This window comes from Suillus fuscotomentosus (genome assembly GCF_016647785.1).
Source record: "Suillus fuscotomentosus strain FC203 chromosome Unknown F5891scaffold_45, whole genome shotgun sequence".
Taxonomy (NCBI): domain Eukaryota; kingdom Fungi; phylum Basidiomycota; class Agaricomycetes; order Boletales; family Suillaceae; genus Suillus; species Suillus fuscotomentosus.
In genome coordinates, this window is record NW_024539557.1 from 354,216 (window position 1) to 380,185 (window position 25,970).

The 25,970-nt window shown below is 48.7% G+C and overlaps 11 protein-coding genes across 11 annotated transcripts; 4 read left to right on the plus strand and 7 right to left on the minus strand.

The window, feature by feature from the left end:
* Positions 1–247: 247 nt before the first annotated feature.
* F5891DRAFT_956898 (uncharacterized protein) lies at positions 248–478 on the minus strand (the record flags this gene model as incomplete). The annotated part of the gene is made up of 1 exon (XM_041375435.1): positions 248–478. A coding segment is annotated over one exon (231 nt), but the record flags the coding sequence as incomplete, so codon positions are not given.
* Positions 479–568: 90 nt separating this feature from the next.
* Positions 569–760, minus strand: F5891DRAFT_923065 (uncharacterized protein; the record flags this gene model as incomplete). The annotated part of the gene is made up of 1 exon (XM_041373819.1): positions 569–760. A coding segment is annotated over one exon (192 nt), but the record flags the coding sequence as incomplete, so codon positions are not given.
* An 861-nt stretch (positions 761–1,621) lies between these two features.
* Positions 1,622–2,284, plus strand: F5891DRAFT_982576 (uncharacterized protein; the record flags this gene model as incomplete). Its single annotated transcript, XM_041377221.1, has 2 exons — positions 1,622–1,885; positions 1,940–2,284. The coding sequence occupies 2 exons, from the start codon at positions 1,622–1,624 to the stop codon at positions 2,282–2,284; spliced, it is 609 nt and encodes a 202-aa protein (XP_041223185.1).
* Positions 2,285–2,588: 304 nt separating this feature from the next.
* Positions 2,589–4,361, minus strand: F5891DRAFT_1048256 (DExH-box splicing factor binding site-domain-containing protein). Its single transcript, XM_041362368.1, has 2 exons — positions 4,016–4,361; positions 2,589–3,944 (listed from the first exon to the last, which is right to left on the minus strand). Exons 1-2 carry the CDS (start codon positions 4,318–4,320, stop codon positions 2,825–2,827), a joined length of 1,425 nt encoding a protein of 474 aa, XP_041223186.1. The 5' UTR covers positions 4,321–4,361; the 3' UTR covers positions 2,589–2,824.
* Positions 4,362–4,392: 31 nt separating this feature from the next.
* On the minus strand, positions 4,393–7,333 carry F5891DRAFT_1149440 (transcriptional repressor TCF25-domain-containing protein). The gene is made up of 10 exons (XM_041365099.1): positions 7,169–7,333; positions 7,042–7,116; positions 6,809–6,987; positions 6,336–6,760; positions 6,190–6,279; positions 5,989–6,142; positions 5,668–5,941; positions 5,475–5,617; positions 4,663–5,425; positions 4,393–4,604 (listed from the first exon to the last, which is right to left on the minus strand). Exons 1-10 carry the CDS (start codon positions 7,301–7,303, stop codon positions 4,482–4,484), a joined length of 2,361 nt encoding a protein of 786 aa, XP_041223187.1. The 5' UTR covers positions 7,304–7,333; the 3' UTR covers positions 4,393–4,481.
* Positions 7,334–7,394: 61 nt separating this feature from the next.
* F5891DRAFT_1048267 (major facilitator superfamily domain-containing protein) lies at positions 7,395–9,815 on the plus strand. Its single transcript, XM_041362369.1, has 10 exons — positions 7,395–7,459; positions 7,518–7,641; positions 7,705–7,714; positions 7,769–7,843; positions 7,893–8,152; positions 8,217–8,727; positions 8,783–8,803; positions 8,856–8,996; positions 9,049–9,258; positions 9,315–9,815. The coding sequence occupies exons 2-10, from the start codon at positions 7,549–7,551 to the stop codon at positions 9,635–9,637; spliced, it is 1,644 nt and encodes a 547-aa protein (XP_041223188.1). The 5' UTR covers positions 7,395–7,459; positions 7,518–7,548; the 3' UTR covers positions 9,638–9,815.
* Positions 9,816–10,402: 587 nt separating this feature from the next.
* On the minus strand, positions 10,403–11,711 carry F5891DRAFT_982579 (uncharacterized protein; the record flags this gene model as incomplete). Its single annotated transcript, XM_041377222.1, has 6 exons — positions 10,403–10,480; positions 10,533–11,027; positions 11,083–11,189; positions 11,248–11,387; positions 11,440–11,590; positions 11,645–11,711. 6 exons carry the CDS (start codon positions 11,709–11,711, stop codon positions 10,403–10,405), a joined length of 1,038 nt encoding a protein of 345 aa, XP_041223189.1.
* A 1,071-nt stretch (positions 11,712–12,782) lies between these two features.
* Positions 12,783–14,676, plus strand: F5891DRAFT_1048278 (uncharacterized protein). The gene is made up of 4 exons (XM_041362370.1): positions 12,783–12,813; positions 12,882–13,128; positions 13,181–14,297; positions 14,345–14,676. The coding sequence occupies exons 2-4, from the start codon at positions 12,922–12,924 to the stop codon at positions 14,404–14,406; spliced, it is 1,386 nt and encodes a 461-aa protein (XP_041223190.1). The 5' UTR covers positions 12,783–12,813; positions 12,882–12,921; the 3' UTR covers positions 14,407–14,676.
* Positions 14,677–14,829: 153 nt separating this feature from the next.
* Positions 14,830–17,386, plus strand: F5891DRAFT_1113026 (uncharacterized protein). The gene is made up of 11 exons (XM_041363745.1): positions 14,830–15,040; positions 15,110–15,146; positions 15,204–15,298; positions 15,348–15,516; positions 15,569–15,712; positions 15,770–15,838; positions 15,887–15,949; positions 15,999–16,123; positions 16,172–16,314; positions 16,367–16,658; positions 16,708–17,386. Exons 1-11 carry the CDS (start codon positions 14,983–14,985, stop codon positions 17,172–17,174), a joined length of 1,662 nt encoding a protein of 553 aa, XP_041223191.1. The 5' UTR covers positions 14,830–14,982; the 3' UTR covers positions 17,175–17,386.
* A 2,282-nt stretch (positions 17,387–19,668) lies between these two features.
* F5891DRAFT_1048284 (thymidylate synthase/dCMP hydroxymethylase domain-containing protein) lies at positions 19,669–20,972 on the minus strand. Its single transcript, XM_041362371.1, is given in 4 exon segments — positions 19,669–20,255; positions 20,307–20,849; positions 20,861–20,929; positions 20,947–20,972. The coding sequence occupies 2 exon segments, from the start codon at positions 20,812–20,814 to the stop codon at positions 19,849–19,851; spliced, it is 915 nt and encodes a 304-aa protein (XP_041223192.1). The 5' UTR covers positions 20,815–20,849; positions 20,861–20,929; positions 20,947–20,972; the 3' UTR covers positions 19,669–19,848.
* Positions 20,973–25,064: 4,092 nt separating this feature from the next.
* F5891DRAFT_924453 (uncharacterized protein) lies at positions 25,065–25,394 on the minus strand (the record flags this gene model as incomplete). Its single annotated transcript, XM_041373845.1, has 1 exon — positions 25,065–25,394. A coding segment is annotated over one exon (330 nt), but the record flags the coding sequence as incomplete, so codon positions are not given.
* Positions 25,395–25,970: the final 576 nt, after the last annotated feature.

Below are 25,970 nucleotides of genomic sequence, written 5' to 3' on the forward strand. Positions count from 1 at the left end.
GGCTGGGCAACGCTGCGTGAGAATGGAGGCGCACCGGCCTTGGATCAATGTTGTACTGGATCGTATGGGGGTAGTTATGCCAGGGTTCTCTTGAGATTGAAGTTTACGGGCCTCATACACTTGTTCACAACAAATTTGAAGTGTCGCTTCAGTCTGCCGTTCGACCTCAATCTGGAGGATGTCAAACCACTGGACAGCTTGGCCAATTCCACGACGAAATGGTTCTTGAATAAGTTGGCCCTGTGTTTTAATGAGTTATTGTCTGAAAACCTGAAACGTCAAAACTCACATCTGTGTTGGTCATGAGAAAGCCTCTGCGGGCATAATGGGTCTTTAGGGCAGGCGCAAGCGCATGGATAGCATTGCATGAACGCTCGAACAAAGCACGATAGAATGCGAGTAGGTCTGTAGAAACAGCCATGCGTGGTTGGGAGGGAGCAGTAGGAAAGAGGCCATGGTAAAGGAGGACTTGTGAAAGTGTTGAACATCGGCAGGCCAATACATCAACAGAAAGGAAACCTGGAATTGTCAATTAAGGCGGCAGATGAGGAACGGACTACTTACGGTCAAAAAAGAGACAAACTATGGAAAATTGTTGATGTGTACAACTAGTATGGCTTGCGCAAGCGGATATGACCGGATGGACTTCTGGAAGAGCATACCCATGTGTCCTTGTAGAATATTTGAGATGAGGATCTACCAGGGTCGGGATAAGCACTTTCCAAGCATTATATAGATTGTTAGCCATCTTGTTGGGCAAGAGACAGCGACACCCAAGGTCTACCTTAGGCACATTTGTAGGGCAAGACGCTACTTGAGCAGGCTGGGCTACCTCCTCGGCGATGTAATTGTTATCATTGTAGTCGTAATTTAGCGTATCGTCAACGTGACCAGCAGTGTGCTCAATATCCATCGGGGCTTGAGACTCAGTAGAGGTGGGGGTTTCAGTGGTCGAAACTTGGGGCTGCATCAATGCAGCCATTTGGTCGAGGAGGTGCTGATGCTTGGAGTTGACGCCGGGAATGTGAACAAGAGTTTGTGTCTTTTTAGGGTCTCGAGCTTTCTTTGGGCTTACGAAGTGGTGTCCTAGCCCCATAGATGTCGGTTGAGTGCCACGTGTGTGGCGGGCAGGTGGCATGGTGATGGATGTAGTGGTGTAGAACAAGAGGCAATGAAAAGAACTTGGGAAACAAAAACAACAAGCAGCTGCAGAGCATAGTAGAGGTCTGCCAGATCTGATGGGTGCACCATATGCATGGAGCCTATCCGGAGGCTTGACGGGATGGGACGGGATATTGGCAAACATTGTAGAGGTATATACAAGGTAAATGGGGAGGTGCGGAGGTCCAAGGGAGGTGCTGGGGAGGGTCGCAAGAGGTCGCAAGGCATATTATGTGTGTGCTATAAATAGAACATCCACGAGGTTGGGTCTGTGAGACTATATAACGCCTACATAATAATACCATCTAAGAGACCTTTATTAATACCGAGAACTAATGCCTGAGGTGCCCAGCAGCTGAAGGATAAAGAGCTGAAAGATGTGAAGAAGGAGGTGAAACGGGTGATGCGCAGAAAGGTGCTCCTCGAGAATGCGATGCCCACGACGGAACACAATACTGAAATGGCTGAGGAAGCATTTTTGGAGGCGGCGGGACATGTAGTATCGGGTGTATCATTGACGGCCTCGCAAATACCGGATCACGCCGAGACCTGCAAGCAGCTATCAGGGATCACGACGACCGTGCGTGGAGTCTTCAAGAAGGAGGCGCGACGGCTCATTCTCAACCACTATTCTCTTTCTCTCAAAGCCAGAGACACAAGATCGTTGACTGACCATAGAGAGACTACTGTTGCCCCACTTCTCGTCAACCATCGCTATCTCTTTGTAAGTCCATTTACTTTGCTTTTGTTCTTAGGTTGCTAAACTGGCTTCTTTCAGAAAGATCCTACAATCATGTCCCCTGTCAACCACCCCGCTGTCATCGAGACAATCTGTAATTCCCTCTGGACCACTCATCTTCACAAAGTGCTCGACCTCGATGAGCTTGACAAGTTCGACGACCTATTCTCAATCGGGGGCGCTGCGGTCCATAACACTCTACTAGAGTTCCAAGACGGTGTATATAAGTCAGTACAATTTTCACCAGCGTCTTTGTCGGCAACGGAGTACAAAGCAATTCAGACCCACAATACAATCGTCCGCGACACGCCTACGCTGCATGCTGCTTTGTTGTCCATAAAGCAGAACATGATTGCTCTGGGGACAGCTTTGCGTGCACGTTGATTAGCACCTTCCTGATAGTAGTAGTACTACTAGATAATCTACTACTAGATAGATAATCAGCGTACCTCTGATAATCGTTGAATCTCTGGAATATATCCATTTTCTGCTAGACAAACTTTACTTTTGAAGCGAAAGTCCTAGCCGCTCGCATAGCAGCGTTACATACTCGGGTAAATAAAACTCCGCTCGACGAGCACTTTCAAGTTTTAGATGTTGGCCTTAAAGCTTAATTGTCAAAACTGTTGAGGATCACAGCCTACAAAGCTTTTTAGATGAAATGATCCCCAAACATGGGACCAAGCGTGGCACAGTCCAGCAAGCTCAATACATCGTATATGCTCATCCGTGATACCCAACGATGGTTGGCTCTTCTAAAGACGTTGGGCTATCATCCTGGCAAGGTGGCCAACGCCTGTTTGATCCCATCAGCCGAACAAACTAAGGAATGTCGTCCAGCAAACGTCTATCAGCGTACAGTGAGAGAATACAATACATGGATGTAGCATAGACCTACGACAGGAAGGTGTGATGGTACCATGGTTAATCTTGCCTGTCCCGTCCTCCCCGTTTGCTGTCCCCGTCTTTGCGCCGATCCCGGTCGTCATAGTCCCGGACTCTGTCACGACGTTTATCGACATCACGATCTCGGTCCCTTCGGTCCAAGTCCCTGTCGCTGTCCCTTCTACTATCATCTCTTCTCCTCCTGCCATCTCGGTCTCCTCGATCATCACGGTCTCCTCGATCATCACGGTCGCGTTCTCGTCGTCCATCGCGATCACCTTCTCTCCTAGGCTTGTCGTAGTCATCATCTCTCCTTCTATCACTCCTCCTTTCACGATCATCGTCCCTCCTACTGCTCTTCGCGTCGCTCCTTCTCTCAGGCGACCGCGAAGCCCTCCTCGAAACAGTCGCACTCCCATTCCTGCTCTCCTCCCTACTACTTTCCTGTCTCACAAGCGGGATATACCGCTTCTCGTCCCCTCTCCGTTTCTTCTTCTGCTTGCTTCCGTCATCCAGTACCTCCTGTTCCTTCGCACCAATTCCTAAGAGTGCAGGGCGCGATTTCGGAAGGTAAGGCTCCACCAGTGCATTCTTCTTTGCTCGTTCCGAGCTTGTAACAGCCCCGCCATCCACCCAACCCATGCCACGAAGCATAGCAGCTCCAAACGCAGTAATGGGCACACGCGCATAGTCCTCGATAGTCGCAACATCCGGAAGATCAGCAACGTCTTGCTGAAGAGCTTCAGTTTCGCTGGGAGGAACAGGAATAGAATCGATCTGAGGCGCCGAGTCCATACCCCCATCCAGCAGCGCACGAAGGGCCTTTTGGTCTTCCGTCTCTTCTACAATATCTTCTTTTTGTCTCTCTTCTACTATCATGTTATTCTCTTCGTCAGTAGACGTCGTGCTTGTGTCTACTTTGACTTCTTTGTTGCCGAACTGGATACCTGAGAGTTGAGGACCGGAGTTGATGGAGTCGCGCGTTCCAAGTCCTCCAACGCTCCCATCCGCACCTGTGCTTGCTTTAGCAGAATCAGGGACGAACCGTGCAGCACCTGCACGACGTTTCCGTGCTGCCTCCCGCCAGTCCGGATTCGGCTTCGAAGGAATGACAAGAGGGCCCGCAGGGGCTTTGCTGTTGGACTTTTTTCCATTCACACTAGATGACACAAGTAACACATGCACCTTTTGTGAGCTGTAGAAATGTTGAAAAAGCAGAGGGAGACGCACCGCTGTGCACCGAACTTGTTGAAAGAAGTGATTAGCTCGTCTTCGAGACGGTTGTCTTCATCGTCGCTGGAGTCTGGCTCGTCTTTATCCCCACCATCGGCGAACACGATCCCGCTCTCCTCTTCATCGTCGGAATCCTCGCGGGAGCTGTAAGTACGAGGAGAACCTGTGAGTGGGGAGCCAGAAGCGGAGCTGGCGGCACTGGAGAGGTGGCGAGGGAGTGCTGACAGTTTGAATTTGTCGCTGGCCCTGTCGTTGTCAGCTGCTGGGGGTTTTCGGACAGTGAATGATAGTTTAGACTCCATCGTTGTGCAAGATACAGCAAGCGTTCACTGCAGGAATGAATCCAAAGCTTAGTCATTATGACAGACACATTCTGGATCCGTGAAATCAATGCATAGAATTAAGTTGGCACGGGAAGGGGCTAAAAGTACACTTGGCTCGCGTAGAAGTGTACATAATATTCCTAGTCAACTCCGTCATGGTCCCGTTCCTCAGCATCACTATCAGATTCATCCCTATCAGCTGTAGCCCCGCCACTTCCCCAAAACCTATTCAACAGATTCCTCACGACCCGTATGGGCATGGGCTGAAACAATCACATCAGAACCTTCGTTGGAAAAGCCAGATATAAAAAGGTAGCTCACAGCAATATACTCGTCCTCGTCCTCATCCTCATCTTCCTCCTCGCTTTGATCCTCGTCCGCCAACGCTGGCGCCGCTTCCGCTGCACCTCTCGGAGGCATTGGTTCCAAGTCCGGCTCATCATCATCACCCTCCACTGGTAATCCACCCGGCATACCCCCTCCACCCGGCACACCAACACCACCCTCCCCAGCCATCGCAAAATCAAGCATCATATCATTGAGCGCCTCTTCTGGCATCTCCGCCATCATCTGCACAAACTGCACTACACCACCAGGCAACTGTCTCGCCAGTCCGGGATTCGCATTAAACAGCGCTTCGATTTGCGCCCTGATTCCTGCGTCTGGGATGAGTCGCTCCAACGCGCGCGCGTCCCGTCGGCGAGGACGCACACTGAAGATCTCTTCTGCGCCTGCAAAGAAGGCATCATTATATTCGGAGGATGCTGTGAGTGGCGGAAGTGGATCGCATGCAAGCTGTTTGGCTAGCAAGACAGAGCGTGGGATGAAAGGGGTGAGGTTCCGGAAGCTTTGTTCGAGGACGAGAATATGTCGATAGACAGAGTAGCGAAGCGTTGTGGAGCCGTACATTTGGAGGAACCGCTCACGAGTTGGATTGGAGCGTTGGGCGTTGAGCGACGATCGAATTCCATTAGCGGTATTTTCGAACCATTTCATATGTGAAACAGATTTCCATAGAGGTGCAGATCGCTGAGCATAGAGATGAGATAAGAGGTGGAGAATGCTTTGCGCAGGTGACAGCCCACTTCAATCGCTGTTAGTACATGGGTATCTGACAGATCAATTTAACGCACATTCCGTCAGTTTGAATCCGGAATGCTCTGTGTTCGCGCAGCTCCGGAGACAGTGAAATATCACACTTGTCAGCCAGGAGTGGTACCACCTCCGGGAAGGCTAGCATAGCCTGCTTCAGCGCATCCGTACTGCTGCCTATGCTCTAACATTTCAAGTTTAACACACCGCTGACGGTACGAACAGAAAATTTACCTGCCCACCTCCTGCTTTTTCCCTCGCAAAAAGCGCCAGGGCTCTCGCATACGCCCATCCAGGTAGTGCACTTGGATTCAAATGATCCTCGAATGCCGTCTTTGCGCAAGCAAACTTGGAGTATACGTCCAAGAACCATTGCCCCATACCTGATTTGATGGAAACGAAGTCAAGATGGAACAGGACACCGTGCGGATCCGTCCATGGTTCGAGAGAGTACAGAAGGCGCCCAAACTCGAACGCGGTACGGATACATCCGCGACGCTGGAGATCACTGTGACAAATTAGTCTCCAAGATATATGCACAGGAGAGGGACATACGTGACCTGCCGATGCAACGCAAGGAAGAAGGGACGATTCTCGACGCGGTTGAAATCGAGGCGGTTAAGTCCATTCGTGAAGCTGTATGACCCTAAGAAAGCGCGTTCATATGAGAAGAGCGCCCGATCCACGTATTCCACGGCTTGGCTGTAATCTGTTCTGATTTTATAACATGAACATGTTCGAAAACGGACCACTGACCTTCTTGATGGCGATATACTTCTGCCAACTGCAGCAGTGTATCGCCATGCCACGGGAGCTTCTGCAAAACTCCCCGCAACGCTTCGGGATCTTGTCCCAGGGATGACTATGAGCGTCATGAGAATGTATATGATGAAACACCCTACCTGCTGAGGATACGGCCTGCATAAAGGTTTTTGTGGCACCCTTATACCTCTTATTATATTCAACAGTCCACCACTTGTCTCCTGCAGCTGGGCTACTTCTATCTGTAATCTTTTGTTGCACCTCCTCGTCGGTTAATGGGCGAGAAGAGAGTCCTTCACGTTGTTTGATCATGCTCCATGATGGATGGGGTCGTGTAAGTTGCGAACGTTGAGCCTGGGTTGGAACAACACCCCTCCGTTTTTTTGGGCCGCCAGAGGAGGAAGTCTCTGACGATTTTGCAGCTATAACGGCTCTTGCGCCAAAGAACTTGCGCATTTCTGCTTCTGCATCGAGATTGGATACTGAGACAGATAGAAGGGACACAAGAGATGCATTTCGAGTAGTTGATGATGAGGAAGTTGCCACGCTTTGAAGTTCTGGGTATCTTTGCGTTGATGAGCATATTAAGTGGCAGTTAGAATTTTAGACGCACTTTTGAGAAAGCTCTGCGAGCGCCGTGTCTAGATCGTCCAGACCGTCTTTCTTTTTCTCTTTTCCCTTGCCTTTCTTTGAAGATTTAGGCTGCTGGGGCTTCGGTGCCTCAGCGGGTTTAGCCTGCTGAGGGTTTGCCGGTGCATTGGATGCCGCTGGTTTCTTCTTCTTCTTCTTTGCCTGCGTTCAAATTAGTCAGTCGATCTCAAATAATAGTATATAGCAGCTGCGCGCCTTCTTTGCCTTTGTGGGCTGAGATGTTTCGTCATCGCTGTTCGGTCCATCGCGGTCATCTTCTGCAGTGGAAAGCTGGGTCCATCGTTACGATCTCCGCAAAGATTCGTTCCAGGGTTGAACTTACCGCTGCAAACCCCGATGGTACTATCGGCGCTGGTTCCTCCTCGCTGTCGGTATCGACGGCCGCAGCAGTCTGGTTTCCTAACGCAAGAAGCTCTTCTTGCTCGCGCTGCTGTCGTTTATTAATTCGTGCGGGCATGGAGTATGTTGTGGTCGATGATTAATGAAGGCTATGTTTATCTTTGGTTATTATCTAATCTTCTCAAGTATTCAAGCCTCTTATCCTTTCTGTCTTCTGCACGTTTGCTTCCGACTTTATTTTTCGACATTCGTTTTTTCGTCGCCATCGTCGTTGGTAAGTTCAAGGAACAAACCCCTGATTCAACACTTCGTAATCTCAAGGCTGCTGTAAGGTCGAGTAACTCGAGTCTAGCCCCTTCAAAGATGGAAGCACAGCCCCCCGCGCTGCTCAGCGCACCGCGGATGTTGACGCTTGTAGGATCTATCCTCGTATCCCTCAGTTCAGGGACAAACTATGTGCGCAAAATTTCCATGATATGTATGTGTGTGTGGCGTTGAAAGTAGTTCTGCTGCGACCAGATATACTCTGGTGAGTAATACTTACGTGTGTCGATAAGATCCTTGGCATGATGTCCTATCGCAGCATACGCTCCACAATTAGGCGCACGTTTGTTCCTCTCCCACACCCAGTTGAATGTTATTGGCCTCGCAGGGAATGGTACGTTAATCATTCAAATCAACTCGACCAAATCCTAAACTTTATTTAGTGGGTGTATATCTGAGCGGCCCAGCCTGGGGTCGAGTAGTCGATTCAAAGGGTCCTCGCATTCCGCTTATCAGTGCCTTTGCCTGCCTCCTCATAGGATATCTCGGCATAAAGGGCATCTACGACAATGGTGCTGGAACAGAAATATCGTTCATGCATCTTGTCATCCTCATTACCTGCACTTTCATAACCGGGTTGGCTGGAAATGCGGGCCTTGCCGTTGCTGTAAACACTACGGCCAAGAGCTTCCCTGAAACCTCGGTCTGTTTCCGTACTTTGATCCATGCATGAATAAGCCAAACTGAAGGAATGGCCTTTTATGCAGCGCGGAACTATCACAGGTCTCGTTCTGTCTGGTTTCGGCTTATCCGCGTTTTTCTTCGCTACAGTCGCCAGCATCGCATTTCCTGGTGACACATCTGCTCTTCTCCTTGTCCTGGGCCTCGGAGCTGCCATGCCCATGCTTCTTGGTCTTGTGATAGTCCGTCAAATACCGTTACCTCCTCCGAGTACCACACTCGGTATCGAAGGGGGCCTGCGTGGACACGAGGGATACCGCCCGATTCCGAGCGGTGATGCCGCTCTATTTATTCATGAGAATGACAGCAACACCTCCCTTCTTGATCCCACGGAACTCGTACACGAGGCACCAAACTATCACGTCCCCGAATCATCGACCGCGGTGGAACTTGTGTCGGACCGGATTATATCGAGAGGGTCGAGTGCCAGGAGGAGTGCGAGTCGCGCAAGGCCTGTGCATGATGGGCCTAATGTCTATGGGAAGCAACTGTGGCTTACCCCAGATTTTTATCTTATTTTTGTTATCATGGCGCTTCGTGAGTTGAGTTTATCTGCTTTTCATACCTTCTGACCGATGCTTGCATGTATTAGTAAGTGGAACCGGGCTCATGTGTAGGTGTTTCTCATCAGGGTCAATTGGGTCGCCTCACTCAAAGTTCTGCAGATATCAATAATGTTGGTTCCATATCTCAGGCATTATATGCCAAAGGGAATCCTAATTACGACGAGTTAGAAGCTTCCCGATGGCAAGCCGCACAGGTTTCAACTCTCAGTGTTTGCAACTTCGCAGGACGTATTCTTATTGGTTCATTTATTTGTCCTTCTACTTCGCTATCTTCGCTTATTTCATACACCAGGATTAATTGCGGACTTGATCCGAATTCGCCTACGTCTCCCTCGTGCATACTGTTTTTGCATCGTTTCAACGCTCTTTGTCGTCTCTCAATTGTCTGCCATCAGCATCAACGACGTTGCACATCTTTGGAAAGCAACCGCGCTACTTGGGCTCGCATACGGCGGTCTGTTCGGCATTGCCCCTACGATTATCATTGACTGGTTTGGGCTGTGTGAGTAGTAGACTAGGTGCTGATGAGTCACGCTAAAAGGGACTGATTTATTCTAGCACATCTCTCGGAGAATTGGGGATATGTCTCACTCAGTCCACTAGTGGGAGGGAATATTTTCTCGCTTCTGTTCGGTCGTAACCTCGATTCACACGCCTCAGACGATGACACCGGAACACATTCTTCTTTACCCTTGGCAAGACGTGGTGGTCTTCCAAGCGAACACCAATGTTTTGATGGACGCGACTGCTATGTCTCGAGTTTGTACGTAACGGTGACAGCGTGCTTGATTGCACTTGTGCTGAGCGTGTGGGCGGGAATGAGGGACCAGAGAAAGACAGCGGAGGCAAAGAGGGAAGTTGTTTGGGATGCTGAAGACTAAGTAGACGGAAAGTTTTAGGCAGACATTCATTGCAAGATATAATCATCATAGGCTCGCTAGAAACACCAAATTGCGGGAAACGCCACAAAAGACGTGCAACAGGCGCTGAGTAGGTGAGGCTGCATGCACATTCCGTGCCCGTTCCATGTTCATAAGTCCAGAGGCATATTCAATTGCAATATAGATAGCATACTTAGTTACGCTGTGAATATATACGTACAGTGTGAGGTATAACATAATGAAAATATATACAGTTTGACGCTACAGATATTGTACAGATTCTATGCAGTCCTAGTATTACAGATGTGAACGCAGGTAGCAATAATAACATTAATCAAAACCACAGCCCATCCAATGGACGTGTCATCAACAGGAGAATAGATAGAAACACGAAAACAGCAATAAATGCCATGCGAAGGTTAGAAGCGAGCAGATTTGGGGCCCGAGCAGCTGGTACCGGCAAAGGGAGAAACGAATGGGGTGTGAGCGGTGATGAGATAGATTTAATAGTCTGCTGTGGTTGTATTGCCCGCATTTCGACATCAGGGGCAAGCAGCTTCGTGCAACATTCTCTGCGCGGACTTCCTGGCAGTAGTTGAGGGGGCATCGTAACAGAGTTCGTGTATAGAGTTCCCGATTGCAAGCGAGGATGCGTGGGCTGACAGGCTGGCGGTGGTGCGTTAGCTTCATCTGCGGCAAACTCTTTCTCATCTCCGAATTGTTCTGCCTGACCACGCTGTAACAGTGATTCACCGTTCATGCTTCTCATTGATAGCGGAACAGAACGTGTTGGTATGTCAGCAGTGCGTCCCATCGCTTCTGGGAATCTATGAGGCGGTGGAGCTGCGGAGTTCATCGACATTCGTGAAAGCGGTGAAGGAGGCGATGGAAGCACCTCCAAAGAGCGGTGACTCGAAGTATTAGTAGGAGTGGGGCTCCTGATTGCGTCCATGACGGGTTCGATATCGGAATTGTCATCCGAACAGACACACTGGGCACGATTCAGTAGGTCTTGTCCTTCCATTACATCTGCAGGATTTTTCCTTAGCTGAAAACGGTATAGCAATGCAAGTCCAAGCTTGAGCAGTGCCAAGGGACGGTCTGGGTGCCCCGATCGGCGAAGCTCCAGCGCTTCCTGATACAGCGAGATAGGGGCATTGATAGCGCCATCGCTTTCTTCAATATGCGGGTGAATCACGAGAGCGTCCGCTAAATTAGTCAATGCTGCTGCACGGTCAGGGTGATCACTGCCACAATAATCAAGCGCAAGGCGCAGCTGTTCCGTGGCTGCGTGATAGTCTGAGATGCGACGAGTGCGGCGGTAGCATTCGAGGAGATTCTGACCAGTTTCTGTCATTTGACCAAGAAGTCGTGACTCGTTAGGTCTGGGCTAGCTGGGATGTCAATCTGATAGCAGAAATGCTTGTGAAGTCGACAACACTTACGGAGTAGCGTTGGCCAAACTGAGCCGCATCAGGTTCGCCTTCAAGGCCTCGGTCGACCTTTACTAGGAGAGACGATGATTGACCCCCATCAGGGAAGAAAAATATGGCTGAAGGTTATTTCATTGGGGTGAAAGGCATTGAAAAATAAACTAGCTGCCAGCTTACGTAGGGATTGGTCGCTGTGATGTAAAAGTTCTCCCACTGTGAGCTCAGCTTTGCGCATCAACTGGCCGCGCCCAAGCATACGTTCAAATTCGAAGGCTGCAAAGATTCTCAAAGATACTGTTGTTGAACTATCTGCGGGACTGAGATGCAGTTTCAGTATTCTCACGGAACACCCTCTAACTGAGCACTCACAGTACAAAAATCTGATCCCACTGCACGATATTGCTTGACGGTACTTCCGCTTTGACGGCTGTTCTCCAAACAGTTCCGTCGATCTCGACGGCGACATAATAACCGGCTGGAATGCGACGAAGGCCAGCCGCAGGAGCTGTTACATGGATCGCTACACCCCAGAATGAATCAATCTAGTCTCGATAATGTGAACCAAAAGCCTTACAAGAAATTGACAATCGCTTGTCCTGAGGCGTTTGGCGCCACGATTCTAGCTGAGAATGATGGGACATATACGAAAGAGGGGAAGCTGCAGGACAGGAAGGGGCCGTGAACTATAAATCTGGGCCGGTGACATAGCGGTGTTCCTGCGCTGCAACCTGTGCTGGCGTTATTGATGAGCGTCTGTGAGATTGATTATTAAGTTGTGCCCCGTGTAGAGAATGGATTCGGGAATGGAACGTGGTTGCATAGCATTCTGGAGGTACGACCTGATCCGTAAAATATCGTTCCCGGTTCGAGGCCGGCAACCAAGTTCACCGGCTCACAGTACCGCTAGAAGTCGTTATAGCTGGAGTGTGAAAAACCTCACGCTGCGATCATGTTCCAATATGGTTCAGGAAGTGATAGTAATAGGCATGTCAGGAGACAGGCAGCTGGAAACCCGAGCATTTCAAATGAAGGCCTGGACTGATCGATTGTGTTACATTTCACAGACTCCCACTGAGGCGATAATGTCGTGTGGCATCAGATCAGGCGAGGTGAAGCCATATGATTGAGCAGACAGGCTTGTGACGTCATACGAAAGGTGACTTGGAAAAAAAATACTCGGACCACATACCGTAGGTCCACTTGCGCTCTGCTGAGCTCTATGAACCACAATGAATGTGGGTCAGGCTATCCTCATCAAGTACTTGACCAACAGTTTCGCTGAGTCGTGAATAATTTGATAGTTCGACAGGCTGAAATCCCTGTATCGCTGGGTGCAATTCCGAAAAGACTAACCGACTGACCGGGGCTGACTTTATCGGTTTGCTATAAGCCAGTGGTCTCGAGCCACAACGTTCCACCGAAAAAAGACAATTTGATAGCCCCTCATGCAAGCTGTATGATTTCGAAGACCACTCGGAGCCCATTTCATGATCTGGTGCTTGCCGAATTGCCCTGCGTAAGTAGTTGCATTCGCTGAATTGAGGATGAGATGCAGGAAAGAAAACAAGGGTTGACCAACTTTGAGTCCGAACAAGCTCGAGGCTCGGCAACTGGTGTTCTGGTATCAGTCACATGAAGCGGAGATCGGAGTTTGTTTCCACGTGGTCCCTGGGACTGAGGTTTCGTCCACTATTTGTCCACGTCTCTCGTTCAACGGACTTGTCTATTGCTGTCCATTGGTTCGTGAGTGCTTTTCTCTTGATCTCATACAGAGGCTCCATTTCGCTTGACATTTGTCTGCTATGATCCAGAGCAACCAGCGCGTCTGTTACCGCGCGTTCAAGGGCAGCTATGTCCATACAAATGGATAGGGTACACACTTTGGCCTCCCGACCCCCTCCAATTGTTCCTGCACCTACCTACTTACAGATGTCCGCAAATGTGGTTCCTCGTGGTGTGGAGAAGCTTCCCTCGCCAGAGCAAACCTCCAATGATGAGAAGCAAAGCCAGATGGAGCTGTCACTGAAACGTTCTATAACGCTTGTTATATGGTACAAGGTTGGTGGTATATTCTTAAATGATCGCGTTGGGTGACTTGACTAATTGACAGCCGGCATGCGATCCCATTCGCCTGAACCATGAGATATCCACCTTTCCGTTGTTTCAACTGTCGCATTTTCCATCCGTGGTTTCTGACCTGGAACTCACGCCCGCTTCATACGTCGATACGTATAATCATGCAACCGGGAATTGGGAGCAACATATGATTACCACTGTCCGTGCGATTGAGACAGATCAACGTCTGCTATATAAACTCCGTAAAAGTCTTTTAAGTGGGCTTTTGGACGAGGAATGCCGAGGACTCGCAGAGGAGTTGGCGCTACAGTCGAAGAAGAAACCACCCGTATCTCCTACGATTGTCACCCAAAATGGCACCAAGAGGCCTGCAACTGAGCATACAGAGGGCCCTCCCACAAAAAGACCATACCCACCGGAAGGGTACCCGCACCCGATGTACATACCGCCCATGGGATATATGTACCCACAGGTCCCGCTTGGACATCCAATGAGTGCACCGCTAGTCGCTAGCCCATCACACGCAAACAGTCCTGAGGGCGAGGCTTCCTCGCCCATGCCACACCCATATTCAGGTCCTCCTCCAACCCCAATGAGCGGCCAGCCACCGAATAGCCCAGGGCAGTATCCAGTGGTGTCGCCTTCGTCAGCCACTCGAACAGGGCCAGGGCCATTCCCTCAGCACCCACACCCTCCACTCAAAAGATGGCCTAACGATTATACTGTGTCTGAAATTGCTGCCGGCTTCCGGCAGATGGATGCTCTTATTGCTCAGACGCCTAATGCAACTCAGCGCATATCATTCGAACGCGTTTTTGGATGCCGATATGTTAAGTCGACCGTGTGCCGACACCGTGGCGTATATCGCAAAGCTGATACAGCGGTCCGGAGTATGTTTGAGAATATGGGGACGGACGAACGTGCCGTATGGGGTGAGTTTGTGAGGCGCGTGGAGGGTCGACCATCAGGAAAGCAGGGGCAAGGAGAAGAACCTGCTCTGCATGGTGACCTTATCGAAGGGAGCTCGCAGCCCGGTCAAGTTCAGCAGGAACAATGTGGAGAGGCGAATACAGTCCCACTTATGGATTCACTGGTACCGTCCCCGCATATGACTGTCTCCTCGCCACCCCCTAGTATGCCACATATCAATGGTGTGTGTTCTATATGATCTATTTCCACGTGCTTATTTGATCTATAGGGCATGTTCCTGTTTATGATCCAAGTCTAGCAGATAAAGATGCTGGCTTGCCTGGAACATGAGGTTCAAGTTTTTCACAGCGTTTTGAGCCCTCTTTTCGCCATCCACGCCGTGACTCCGTGCGGTATTTGTAGTACTTCTTCCTTTAATTCACAATCTAGGGCTCAGGGTATGATATATTTACTGATAGCGTGACTTGCGATAGTCCCGTGATTGATCTGCGCCCAAAGCTATAAGGCAACTGAGGATGCCTCGAGCTTCATCAGAAGCCTCGAGTCCATTCCACTCCTGTCAGTATTATGCCAAGGATTCAAAATGACTCATTACTCAGATGGATCTAGCAAGAAAATTCTACATATACGACTGAATAAACCGCTTCGACTGCTAGTACAGTGCAACCGAGGTCAAACCGATTGATATTGGTCACGTGACTGTGCACCAAGTGCAATGTGTTGTCGAAACGTAACTTTCGTCATCATTTTGGGCTTCTCGGTATAGCATGATTTATAAAGATCGCGCCGGCTCCAGTCTCTAAACCCTACCGGTCTCCCTCTCTCGCTTCAACGACTACCACGTTGCACAGCCTGATACCAGCTTTCCTTGACTTTTCAGTTACTCGCTGTGTGAAGATAAAATCGATGACCGAAGACTCAATTCCTAATAAGAGGATCTTCAAAGATCCAGTACATGACTATGGTGAGTATTACAATTCAGTCAATTTATTATGGCAATCTCATCGTGACCGCGAATCCGTATGTCCAATAGTGGAGTACGATCCATGGATTTGCAGCTTCATAGACACGTAAGTTGCCATTGGCTTCTTACTAATGAAAAAAAACTCAATATATGCTTCTCCTAGACCGCACTTTCAACGGTTGAGATATGTAAAACAACTAGGGATCTCGTACTATGTGTACCCAGGAGCGTCTCACAATAGATTCGAACATTGTCTCGGTACGAGTGATGATATATCTTAGATTGTTCGGCTGATGTGCTCAAACAGGCGTTGGCCACCTGGCCAGGATGATGGCTCAACATCTTCAGAAGAGCCAGCCATCGTTGGGTATCACAGATGAGCATATACGATGCGTTGAGCTTGCTGGACTGTGCCACGACCTTGGCCATGGGCCTTGGTCCCATGTTTGGGATGGCCATTTTATCCCCAAAGCCCTGTAGGTTGTGATTGTACCTTCATTTCCGAAAGACCTGACGACTTAATTTTAGTCCTAATCACCCCAAATGGAGTCATGAGCAAGCGTCGGAGATGATGTTTGACGACATGGTGAAGAAGTATCGTAGCCTTGACATCTCGCCTGAGGACGTAGAGACCGTGAAGGCACTCATTTCTGGCAGGAAGGAGCGATGCAAGTGCGTGTTGCTGTTGACTTGACCCAACAGTTTCTGATGGACAGTTTGTTACTTCAGGCTTGGAGCGACTATGCCTTTTTTGTTCGAGATTGTTGCCAACGATCTCAATGGCATTGACGTGGACAAGTGCGTCTCTACTCTTCCACATGAGTAACATCTAATTTTAAGTTCAAGGTTCGATTACATTGCGCGTGATTGCCACGCTGTCGGCGAGAAACGCAATATTGCCATGACAAGGTAGTCTTCAGATCAATTCTTTCATTGAGTGCTTTTGACACTCATTTAGATTGATTCATTCCGCCCGCGTCATTGACGGTCAAATATGCTATGACATCAAGGATGCCAACTCAGTCTACGAACTATTTTACACTCGTTTCTCGTTGCACAAAAATATCTATAATCACAAAACTAGTACGTATCACGTTGCATACATCCTTTTTTATGCTGACGTTGGTATAGCTCGCGCCATTGAATACATGATCATGGACGTGCTTCTAATTGCGCAGAAGCACATGAAGTTCGCAGAGTATATCGACGTGCCTGAAAAGTATCTTCATCTCACGGATGATCTCTTCCACCGCATTAACATGACCGAATCGGAAGTGAGTCTATGCTATTGCTCCTTTCGTTTGTCTCATCGCGTAATTGCATCAGGAACTCGAACCAGCGCGCAAGATCATCCACCGTATCCAGACCCGTGACCTCTATCGCCGGGTGGACTACAAGATCATGGACTGGGATGACAAAGAATTTTGTCAGGCACATATCACGCCTGAGGCAATCGTTCATGCTGCTAAAAATGCCAACCTTGAAGGCGTCGAACAGAGCCTCGTCGCTGAGCTCACTGTTGACCACGTTATCGTGGATGTGAGCAAGATGCACTACGGCCGAGGAGTGGACAATCCCATCTACCAGGTTAAATTCTACAGCAAGCATGAACCAAATGGTGATCGTCGAGTATTACAATCTGACAGTTGTACTGATTCGTCCTCTAGTGTGCCGGCGGGCCGAGTCTGGAGATGTCTCCCTTTTGATGCCCGAGAAGTTCGGCGAGCTCCTCCTGAGGATTTACACCAAGGAAGAGAGATTTATGGGCCTCGTGCAAACCGCGTACCGGCATGTGCTCAGGACCCTTCCTATGCCTAGCGAGGCAGCGGGAATAGTCACTATAGTACCAACACCTCCCGCCACTGAAGCGCCTTCTACCCCAAGGGCACTTTCGTCTACCCTGAGTTTTGGTGTACCTCAGAGCCGTGCTTCAAGACCTTTCGGACGCACACCCAGCTATTCGGACAACCAATTCACTACACTTCCGCCAAATTGCCAGAGCCGCTCTCCGACGAGGATATCATCACGAAACTTGAAGAGGGCTAGAGAGACCAGTATCGAGTTGGACATTGACAATCCTCCTCCGACTAGGAAGAGTATGCGTTTGGCATCAGTGTCAGGGCCGGCAAAATGATCTTACTTCCATACTCCTGATGGGTTCAGCTATTTTTACAGTTTCCTGCCTGCAAGTGTTAGATTCGCGCGTTTGATGCATTTCCGTTCCGCATTCAGCCTGTATTCATTCACGATTTGTTGGAAAGAAGAATTCACTTACTATACAAATTTTATAACACGCTTCGCACTCTAGACCAGTACCATAACATATACACTTACTTGACACACCGGACGGGTCAAGCGGTTACAAGTTCCTGGAGCTGGTGAGGAAACGAACTATTCGCTGACCGATGTGTTCGGTCGTACCTGCTGGTGTGAGATGAATGCAATACGAGAAGCACAACTCATGTGCATGTGCATGATCGATCATCCACATGCTTGACGATGTGCGTGCACGGACTAGCAAACATTGGCAACACGTGTATGATATATGATGACGTGTACGAAAATGAAGCAGTGTTAAATTTGAAAAAGAGGCAGTCTATCATGATCGTCTGTCTTATCCCATTCAAGATTTTAAAGGCCCCGAGTTGTAATTAAGTTTAAAGCAAGCCAGGCTAGCCTGAGATTATGAGCAAACCTGTTGAGCCTCGGGCCCACTTCGAGATAGCCCTATGACAGCAACACGGGCGGTGAACATCAAGGCAAAGGAGATTATTTGGTAGAGTCGCTATTGGATCCACAGTCAGATGCAAGGAGTTGTTAGCGAGATCACAAAGATATGATCCCCGAGTCCACGAAGGTTCTGCTTTGTGGCTGTGAGTTTCTTGATGTTGATTGGGACCAGATTATCCATCAGTAAACCGGTGAGTTCTTGCTGGGGATTATGCTGATTATGGTGCTTTTACATGGTCATATATTGCTTTATATCACTTTATATTACAATGTGACGAAAACCTTTCCTATATATTCCGATATATAACGATATATGACGATATCTTCTTCTCACAGGTTCTCTGATGGCCCGCCTCAGCCAAGTGGATTCTTGTGGAATATTGACTTTGCTCTTCTTCAGCATCGCGGCCTTCTCGTTTCGGCTGCTTTGACACCAACAACATGCTTCTGCTGTACAAATCCGATGCTGATTGTGAAAATGAGGCTACGGGTATATTCTGCGAGTTGCTTGTATCCTGTTGACGGCATTGGCACTACACGGCGTGGATGCCAATGTGCATACCATGGTTCCCCGGTCCTTTATAATCCTTCAGGACTTTACAGGTGCGTAACCTCCAGCACATACCTTACTCGTCTGACCTAAACGCGCACGACGAATGCGGAGTAGCGCAGATCTCCCAGCGCGCCACTCTACAATGGTTGGCAGTACCGGTATCACTTTTCCTTGCGGTGGTAGATGTACGTTTGCGTCGCACCCGGAAAAGGGATTACGCGGTCAGGTGCGCATCTAAACCAATCACTCAGCAGATCTAGAAGTTTCGTACTGGCTTACGCAGGAGGACATAGGTCGATCGATCGTGACTCGGAGTTGTGTCTCGCGAGTTCTTGCATGTTTGGCGCTGTTAGAATCGGAAGGTTTGCATCATGTGACTCTTGAACGCGTCAAACAATTTCAAATTCATCGAGTACATATCCGCGTCCATGCGGGCCATCGATGCATTCACAAGGTACAAAGTCTGTATCAGTTGTCCCTTAGCAGCTGAATTTGATTGCCACACAATGCAGTAGAATCGGCGATGGCGATGTACTTGCTAGCATTTTCACCGTCGCTTCGTGCAATGATGGAACCACTGGCAGGAAGTGTTTTTCAAATCTCCGAAGTTACGCCTTATGAATATCTCTATATCTGGCGATATTACCTCGTTAAATATCAGTGTTTTGACAACAAAATGATGTCAGCCGCCAATTTGGAGTCCTCAGTCCTGCTTCCGACTCGCTCGCTTGCTCTTTCTTCTTGCAAACAGGCTACATTATGATAACAAATCAAATGATGCATTGGTTAGCAGCGAGGTTTAGACACCCTGGCCCACGTCAACTCAACACACTCGTGGCTCCGCATGTTTTGGGCACGAGATGAGAGGGTACATTCCGTTTTCATCTTCTGGCCCACCGCTCACGCTATCTTGAGGCTATCTGTGGCTGCCGGTATTATCGCTACCAAGTCTTCTTCCTCGTTGTCTGAGTGCCAAGAGCCGAGGTCGTCAGCGCCAGTAAGCCCACCCCGGTTTTACATGACACCTACCAATGTTACAAGAGGAGAACATATTGCTGTGGCCTAGGTGCTGGGGGAAGGTGAGTGTCCCCATTTACTGACAGCCTGGTTGTCCTCGAGACTGGTAGTATCAGCTCGGGACGCCATGCGATGGAGTTGTTTGATGTGGTCATACAATACAATCACATGGAGTCCACAGCTGATCTGACACGGCGCGAGGGTTCATTTCTTATACATCCACCGAAGGTGACCAATGTCGAACGGGATCATATCTTCAACCCAGTGCTACCACTTCCTGTAAAATTGATTCTTGCGCCCAATTGAGAGCAATGAATGGGACTGAAGCGGATGATCAAAAAGTCACATTGCAACGCGACTGTAGATTCAGATGTCAGACCATGATCGAGAAGTTCAGTACAACAACAGGAGGTATCATAATATCTTGTACACTTTGCCTACTGCAACTATAAATAACTTGGTATCATAATTCAGTAAGAGTAGGGTAACGCATTCTACGGTTTTACATCTACACGCTCATCTTCATCGCTATCGTTGGGTGAGGATCGTACCCTTCAACCACAATATCTTCCGAATCGAATCCGTCAATGTCAGTTATCTCCCTTCTGAATTTGACTTTTGGAAATGATCTTGGTTCGCGTTTGAGTTGTATTTCGAGGGCATCAACATGGTCGCGGTAAACATGCGCATCTCCAAGTTGGATGATGAGCTCGTGGGGTTTGGTCCCCGTAACGTGCGCAACCATGTGCGTTAGGAGCGCGTAAGACGCGATATTGAAAGGGATGCCGAGCCCAAGGTCGGCCGAGCGTTGGTACATGAGACATGATAGGCGTTTAGGAGCATCGGGTGTAACAGGGAGATGCACATAGAATTGGCACATCATATGGCATGGTGGAAGGGCCATGAGCGGCATGGCTACGATATGAGATGAGCGCACGTAGGAGCACCAAACTAAAATAAACTCACCTGCTGGATTCCATGCGCTCAAGATTATCCGTCGATCAGTCGGATCGTCTCTGATCTTCCGAATACACTCCTTCAGCTGATCGACGCCTTGATCGGTATAGTCCGTATCACAATCGACGTAGTCCGCGCCGAAATGTCTCCATTGAAATCCATACACGGGGCCAAGATCACCCTCCCGTCTGTGTCCCAAACCGCGCTTCTCAAGAAATTCTTTACTTCCGTTTCCGTCCCATATTTTGATGCCCTTTTGCGAGAGCACTCGGGCGTCCGTGCTGCCTCGGATAAACCAGGGCAGTTCTTCTACGATGGCGCGTAGGAACGTGCGTTTTGTTGTGAGGAGCGGGAGCGTGTCATCTGCGAGGGAGAAGCGGAAAGAAGGGGGTGCAAAGATAGAGAGGGTGCCCGTGCCAGTGCGATCTGGGCGAACCTCGCCTATGTCTATGACACGGCGGACGAGGGAGAGATATTGGTGCTCCTCGTGTGGCGTCGTGGGCTCTATGCTGCCCATTGTCGAGTATGCCAGTGAACGATAGGCAACACGCGCATAGTTGACAAAACGCGTCTGATTGTTTACAAGAATAGTCGATGCCGGCGGCAATTTCCAAAAAGGTACACGGGCAAACATCATGATCACAAGGTATAATGCAACAAAATCGATTTTCATTTCAACGAAGCAAGGTATCGACAAGGTGTAAGAAACCGGACGAGAGAAATGGGGCACACGCGACTGTTCAGAATCAGAAAACGAAGCAGTTTAAATGGTGAAGTTGATGATTACCTACTGGGGTACTGTGTTGTTGGCAGAACTCGGAGGTTTTGCCAAGCGGTCTGGTAAAACTGGTCCACGACAGAACAGAACTTGGTAGAACTCCAGGATTTTCGCTCATGCTCTTCCGTGTTGGTCACGGTGATGCATGTGTTTTTCCACGAGCGTCAGGTTCGTCAGCGCGATCCATCCGTCGTGACTCACCATTATATACCATCCCGCGTGTTATTTCGCATCTGCTCGACAGCGAAGCTGTCTGTGTCCAACAAGAGGGGATAAACCGACTGCAGGGGCGAAAATACTTTACCCTTCTCCTGCCAGTGGTTACGCAGGTAGCCAATCGCAAAGATGCGACCCTCACCATGGATTTGAGTGATTCATTCAAGATTCACAGTAAGGGTCTCACTTGGCATTGAAAAACGGGACACAATAATGATGGCGAAAAACTCCCGGATGACCTGCAGGTGTATAACCAGTCAGTAGCTCCATCCGTTGACGGCCTTTCTTGGTGGAAAAACCTTCCACTGATCGATTCTGAAATCCACTCACTCAACCTTTAGTGTTGCTGGCAGAACCCGGAAGTTTTGCCAACCGGTCTGGCAAAACTGGTTGTGCCAGTTGTGCCGATCGCGATAACACGGTTTGAATTTATGCAATAGAAAATGAAAATCGACGTCCATACTATTATGTGAAAAGTAAGGCCCCTTGTAAATCGGGCCTTAGGATTTTGCCGCATCGTGCCGCATCCGTGCCGCACCCTACACAACAAATGTCTTATGTGTATATAACATGTCTACGTCGTCCACAAAGGTCTTGGATATGATTTATGATTAATAAATACCATAGTACATGTTTTTGTGTAGGTATCACAGTGAATATATGTAGTGGATAATGTTGGTACAAGTGTGGGTGGGCAGTGGGGATGATATCGATATCCAGTGAATTGATTTAAACAATGTCAAGACCTGTAACTTCCTTCTCACTTCGATGAATACTACATTGCCCAGACCTATAGTATCTCCTTTACAAGGGTTCACCTCGCAAACTACACAACTTACATAAATCAACACCAAGACAAAAGTGGGAATGAATGGAAACAAAGTCGCCTGCTGCTCCTTGCATAGCATTAGACAATCATTAACTCCACCGAGCATCTCCCTCGCTATACACCGTTGTCAGTCGATATATGCACGCGCTCTTGGAAAGCAATCGAGGTCATGGCAGTTGCTGTGTCGGAATTGGCCACGAGCTTCGCGTGATATTCTCGAACGCCAAGGATCAGGCGTGGTCCCAGCACAAACGATTGCACGGCCTCCAAAATCTGGAGCAAGCCAAAATAAACATGAGCTTTCAGGGAATATTGGTCCTATAGAAATGATGAACCATAGCCGCATGCAGAGGTAAGTGAAAGGTTGACATACCGTTGAGAACGTAGGAGAGAACTGAGTAATGAGCTGGAGGAAAGAAACAGCAACAAAGCTACCACGTCCGATCCTTCAGAGAACAATGGAATCGCATTTACAATATGAGCTCACCTCGCAAAGTAAAGCACGTGAGTTTTCATCAACACTGCGAAACAGTCTGCAATAATAATCCCTCCTGCCGAATGTTGTCGCAGTTCACGGAAGTGTTTGACAACAATCCAGACTGAAAGACATAGTACGAGGACCTCCCACACAGTTCCAAGTATCCAAGCAATGGAATCCAGAAGCGTGAACTGTTCCGCAACTCCAACCGAGCACTGATAAGTACCGGAGAGAATGTTTTCCTCTGGTAGTCACCAATGAGAGGCATATTTTTTGTCATCCACAATTAAGCGTACCCCCTGACGTATGCATCGCTGACATTACGCCGACCACTCCAATGAAGACGTTGGTAGCCAGAAAGGTGACAATGAGAAATATCAGTATCTTTCTGGATCGTTGATACATGGCATATAACCGAGTGATCATGATGACTTGGAGCATGTTTCAGTCAAGTCAATGTCACTGAGGTCTCGCAAAGCTCACCCCACAGCATTGAAAATACCAAAAAACCCATCCAATTACTTACGACACCGGACATAATAAAGCCTAACGAATCCAGTCAGTGATCAGCCTCGGGTGACACACACTCCAAAGAGACTCACATCTATGGCAGTATAGCACGACAGTCATTAATGAACCTTGAAGTTAGTAAAGAACCACACCCACCCCTACAAGACATCCCGGTTAATTAGAGAGGAATAGTAAGCATCTGTACAGAAGGCTCACTGTATCTGTCAGCGAGATGGTCGGAAGCTCGTCTGTATACCGAGTTGGTCAGAGGAAACAAAAACATGAAACGTACTGGGGAGACATACTCGGGATGGTCAGGCTGATTAGGAGATGGACGATTAGCACAACACCAACTGTTTAGCCTTTCGAACATACGCAGCAGATAAGATTTCAAGGTAGCGCACCTAGGATACTTTCAAATCAGCACGACATGACAACCGTGACAAACAAGCTACATACACCGAGATACATAACTGTCATTAGGGACCAGCGTTGCCTCTATAATTGAGTTTATTTTTATTTTCATTGCGTTCCTCTAACATGAGACTTTGCTCACCCAGACTAATTCGACCTATAAAACCATTCTTAGCGAGATGGCTGCTCCAGTCATAGCATTGACGTACCTCTTGTCCGAATGTAAGTACTGAAGATACTTGTAAGATATCAGCAGTCCTTTGAGATGATTATGCTCACCCCAATCATACATCACTATAATAACGGAGGCGACTACGAAACCAAGTCAAGGTTAGATTGAGACATCCGCTTCAACATGCGACTGCCCTCCACGAACCTGCAACATAGCTGGAAATACGGTTTGAATTGATGACCGGCCACCAAGTGGGATCATTCGAGACTATGGTCATATTAGAAAAAAATGGGTATAGGTGAGAGGTGAACTTGGTAGACGTATGGCGATGGTATTTATACTACCGTCCAACGCTCGGATCATCAAAATGAGTTGGAGGGAATATGACTTTGATTGGCCAAGTGAGGGCTGCCAACAATGATAAGCGCAGAATCTTCGATCTGCATCATGGAGTTGGTATGGTGCCCACAGAGCATCAGTTTGCGCAGCCAGAAATAGCCTAATTTGCGGGTATCGTCCTCGAGACGACCACAGGAAGCATTCAAATTATGCCATAAAACACACCCTTGGCAGCACTTAAGCGCCCGTCTCACGATCTATCAGGTGGGGTTTCTATGTTGCAGCAAACCCACCTGTGAGGTATGCCTCTCCATAGAGGCTCCCTGTAATTGCCGCAAGAGGTCCATGCCCTTTCCTTAGTGTACTGCCTCCGTACTCCCAGAGGTTCGCGAGGGTAGGTATAAACCACGCGAGGCCATGCGGCACCCTCGCTGTTTAAAATAGTTAGTTTATATGTTTTATCACACATGTTTCGAACACAGTGAATCTCAATACTATCATGATGGTGCGACAGACAATATATTTGGTGTGAAAGGGACAGAGACATTAACAACTCAAAGAAGACATGGACGTGAAACGGACACGATAAGAGATCCAAACCACGAAGAAGAAAATACACTCGTTATCCCTCTCAATGCTGTGCCATATCAATGATTAGTACATGCCGTGACGGGAGGCTCGTGAGGATGTAATGGAGGTTTGCGAGGGTCGAGTAGGCGCTCCTGAGGGTCACATTAATTTGTGAACATCAGAGGGAGGCTCGAGAGGCTCACAGATCATGTTTGTTCCTGCAGCTGCGAACTGAAAAGCTCATCTATTTCTCCTTCGTCCTCGGTAGTGGCATTGCTGACTGCGTCTTCATCATGAATAGTGCCGTCCTTAATAGTGGTGATCTCTGGGACAAGGTCGCTATGATCGGGTTCAATGACCGGTGAACGTTGCTGAATCGCCTTCAACCTCCAGGAGGGTGGCGCAAGTGGGACTTCTACGAACACACGGAGTCTGCGCCGATTAGATGATGTGGCGCCAGATTTTGAAGAGGAAGCGTTGGCCAGACGGGTCAGGCCAAACCGATCAATCCGTCCATTGGCAAACCCTCGTCGCCCACGGGTGTGAAGAGAATTTGCTATGGGCGCTTCTCCAACAATGACGGGGACACGTGAGGTCGTAAGACTTTTGCGAGCGTCTGTTGCAACCGATTTAACGGTGAGGGCGTCATTCTTGAGGGCATTCGCAAGTTTGAAGCGCTCATGGATAGTGAGGTCGTGGATACCCTTGCTCTTTGCAAGGGTTGAACGCCTCTCGCCGGGCATAAGGACGTCTTCTGGGTAGTTTTCGAGGATACAGCCACGACGGGCTAGAACGGTAGGTAGGGTCTTCCACGGGAAGTTTCCCCCTCGTCCTTCGAGGGTCCCTGTAACATATTTAGCTGTTCTACACTATGATCTGACTGTGACACTTACCGAGAAGCGCCGTCAACCCTCCAACGATGCAAGGTATACCTTCGAGGAGCCTCCATCCCTCAGGATCACGGACCTCTCGCTTCTCCAACCATTTGTCCAGCACCTCCTGCGCGTCCACCTTGTAGCGCGATGCCATACGCTCGAGCATGTAGTCGAGCTGGGTAAAATCCATGAATCCAATGAAGGTATAGAAAGAGGGAGGCGTGTAGAGGAACGACATCGATAACACATTGAGAAGATGTGTGCCCATCGATAATTGATTCCGTTGATGATCGATGGCCTTGTTGACAATCAACGGACGAAGTAATGGAACACCAAATGCCCTCATATATTATGGGCACGCTGTGTAGTCAGAGGCACGGTAGTGAAGTGGTAGTGGTGTTGTGATTTTGGCAGACTCTTAAGTTCGATCCTTCGACTATGCATTCTTTCATCTGTTAATTGAATTTTTTTATAAATTTTATACCCCACCTT

Excerpts from the sequence above, each read along its gene's own strand:
- F5891DRAFT_1048256 (XM_041362368.1), bottom strand. The coding sequence starts at position 4,320 with ATGGAGTCTAAACTATCATTCACTGTCCGAAAACCCCCAGCAGCTGAC. Across the intron at positions 3,945-4,015 it reads AACAAGTTCGGTGCACAGCG|TGTGAATGGAAAAAAGTCCA; the intron begins GTGCGTCTCCCT and ends TGTGTCATCTAG.
- F5891DRAFT_1149440 (XM_041365099.1), bottom strand. The coding sequence starts at position 7,303 with ATGCCCGCACGAATTAATAAACGACAGCAGCGCGAGCAAGAAGAGCTT. Across the intron at positions 6,761-6,808 it reads CTCGCAGAGCTTTCTCAAAA|ATACCCAGAACTTCAAAGCG; the intron begins GTGCGTCTAAAA and ends ATCAACGCAAAG. Across the intron at positions 5,426-5,474 it reads CGGATTCAAACTGACGGAAT|TGGGCTGTCACCTGCGCAAA; the intron begins GTGCGTTAAATT and ends CAGCGATTGAAG.
- F5891DRAFT_1048267 (XM_041362369.1), top strand. The coding sequence starts at position 7,549 with ATGGAAGCACAGCCCCCCGCGCTGCTCAGCGCACCGCGGATGTTGACG. Across the intron at positions 7,844-7,892 it reads TATTGGCCTCGCAGGGAATG|TGGGTGTATATCTGAGCGGC; the intron begins GTACGTTAATCA and ends AACTTTATTTAG. Across the intron at positions 8,997-9,048 it reads CGCAGGACGTATTCTTATTG|GATTAATTGCGGACTTGATC; the intron begins GTTCATTTATTT and ends TTCATACACCAG.
- F5891DRAFT_1048278 (XM_041362370.1), top strand. The coding sequence starts at position 12,922 with ATGTCCATACAAATGGATAGGGTACACACTTTGGCCTCCCGACCCCCT. Across the intron at positions 13,129-13,180 it reads CGCTTGTTATATGGTACAAG|CCGGCATGCGATCCCATTCG; the intron begins GTTGGTGGTATA and ends ACTAATTGACAG. Across the intron at positions 14,298-14,344 it reads TAGTATGCCACATATCAATG|GGCATGTTCCTGTTTATGAT; the intron begins GTGTGTGTTCTA and ends TTTGATCTATAG.
- F5891DRAFT_1113026 (XM_041363745.1), top strand. The coding sequence starts at position 14,983 with ATGACCGAAGACTCAATTCCTAATAAGAGGATCTTCAAAGATCCAGTA. Across the intron at positions 15,950-15,998 it reads CGCAATATTGCCATGACAAG|ATTGATTCATTCCGCCCGCG; the intron begins GTAGTCTTCAGA and ends ACACTCATTTAG. Across the intron at positions 16,124-16,171 it reads TATCTATAATCACAAAACTA|CTCGCGCCATTGAATACATG; the intron begins GTACGTATCACG and ends ACGTTGGTATAG.
- F5891DRAFT_1048284 (XM_041362371.1), bottom strand. The coding sequence starts at position 20,814 with ATGGGCAGCATAGAGCCCACGACGCCACACGAGGAGCACCAATATCTC. Across the intron at positions 20,256-20,306 it reads GAGCGCATGGAATCCAGCAG|CCATGCCGCTCATGGCCCTT; the intron begins GTGAGTTTATTT and ends CTCATATCGTAG.